At 27.1% G+C, this 2,106-nt stretch overlaps 1 protein-coding gene across 1 annotated transcript in view; it reads right to left on the bottom strand.

Annotated features, from left to right (window-relative positions):
• Positions 1–103: 103 nt before the first annotated feature.
• LOC107067430 (uncharacterized) overlaps positions 104–2,106 on the bottom strand; it is a 33,979-nt gene continuing 31,976 nt past the window's right edge. Inside the window, exon 3 of the mRNA XM_089177096.1 lies at positions 104–286. Coding sequence (XP_089033222.1) covers positions 206–286 — 81 coding nt within the window. The 3' untranslated portion in view covers positions 104–205. The remainder of the gene's footprint in view (positions 287–2,106) is intronic.

Genomic DNA, 2,106 nt, shown 5'->3' with positions numbered 1-2,106 from the left:
TTCGAGGAATCGAGTTTTTCTACTTCGTTTGAGAATAAACAAACTAAATAATAACACCAGTAGAGTTTATTTCTTTTATTTTCTTTTTCTTGTCTTTTTCTCCCCCACCACCTTTTCTCCTCTTCTTCTTTTTCTTCTTAAGACACTATATTCGTTCGTTTCTATCAAGCTGCTTCCAAGATTAATAATTTGTCAACATCAATGTTTAAACTCCAAGTTGATGATAGAGGAAAGTTGATGATCGAAAATGCAGATAGACGAGGAGCTTGTGACTTGACACACCTTTCTGTTAGAAATAAGAACAAGAGAAGACGCATTGTCTTCGTTAAATTTTGTCTCCATCATATCATTGGATTGATTTTTATTTTGCATTTGCATTTGGATATTATTTTGTTGTCGATGATGAAACGATGAACGGACGACGCATGGATATATATGGGGTGCTTTTGCATTTGCATTTTTTTTTTTTGTTGTTGTTGCTGCTCAGGACATCGGATGATAAAAAAAAGCTCGACGAGTTCACCAACACATTTTTTTTTTTTTTATTTTTTTTCTATTACGAGGACTGTTGTGTTACGTACGAATATATAAACGTGAAAAACATAAACAAAAAATAGAAGACCCAAGATATATTCTTCATTTTTCTTTTTTTTTTTAAATATGTGCTCATATTTTTAATTAATTTTTTCTATTCTTTCTTCCCATAATATTTTCCTCGTTAACACACACACACACACACACACACACACACACACACACACACACACACACACACACACAAATTTCAAATATAAGCGGAGAAAAGCATACAACGGACGGGGGGAACATACAAAACGTAGTAGTAGCTTTCGACGATGATATGACGATGAAATAATAATAATAATAATAATAATAATAAAAATAATAATAATAATTCAAAAGCTTTTTACGGACGAGATTGTAAACGAATAATTGTGTTGTTTGTTTTTTTTTTTTTTTTTTTTTTTTTTTTAAATATGTGAGTGTTTTCTTTCTTCTCTTGATGATTATTATTAATATTAATATTATTGTTATATGATTGTTGTGATATAAAATAATGTTTAATAAGATTTTGTGTAAAAAAAGAAAAAAATAGGATTTTTATATTAAAGATTGATATTTCAAATGACTAATTTTTAAGTTAACTAATTTTTTAAAATGATAGTTGCAAGTAACAAAAAAAAGAAAAAGAGAGATTTCGTTTTGAGGTTAAGACAAATACTGCAATATTAAAAAATTGCATTACTATTTTTTAAATTTCAAACACATATATATATATATATATTTTTTCTAAACCTATTTTTGTAACTAATAAAACCCTTATTTCAAACGTAAATATAAATTTCCAACGAAAAAAAAAATATTTGATAAAAAAAAACAAAAACATATATGTGCGTCAATAAATTATATCAGTGAAGTAAATGAACAAACAAAAATTTATATTTAATCACATATAAACAATTATATTTATTTAATTATATTGAATGATATAAAAATTTATATTTAGTGATATAAACAAAAAATTCGATTTATTTAATAATATTTATAATAGCGTCAGGCATCCATGCTTGACAGGGCTTGAATGGAAAATTCAATGTCAGTCACATATGACTGACCTGACACTATAATTATAACAGTGAAGTAAGCAAACAAACACAAAAATTTATATTTAATGATATAAACAATTAATATTTATTTAATTATATTTAATGATATATAACAAAAATTCGATTTATTTAATAATATTTAATAGCGTCAGGCATTAATGCCTGACACGGCTTGAATGGGGAAATTCGATGTCAGTCACTTATGACTGACATGACACTCAGTCACGTGATTCTATTAATCTGTTAACATATCCGTACTAAAAGTGATGTAACCATTGATCGATAGATAATGTTATTTCGAAAACGTTTCGAAAAAAAAAAATAAGAAAAACCCGTTCCCCCCTTCTTCTCTTTCTTCTTCTTCTTAAAAAAAAAAAAAAATATGTCGATGAATCAATCGATAAGGTACAAACTAACTATGATGCATTTTATTTGATAGGAAATGAGTGGTGGGGGGGGGGGTACTCACTAATCACAAAAG

Source organism: Polistes dominula, unplaced genomic scaffold, assembly GCF_049000335.1.
Source record: "Polistes dominula isolate Pdom_NZ unplaced genomic scaffold, Pdom_raw_medaka contig_20, whole genome shotgun sequence".
In the NCBI taxonomy this organism is placed as follows: domain Eukaryota; kingdom Metazoa; phylum Arthropoda; class Insecta; order Hymenoptera; family Vespidae; genus Polistes; species Polistes dominula.
This window is presented reverse-complemented; position numbering and strand designations above follow the sequence as displayed.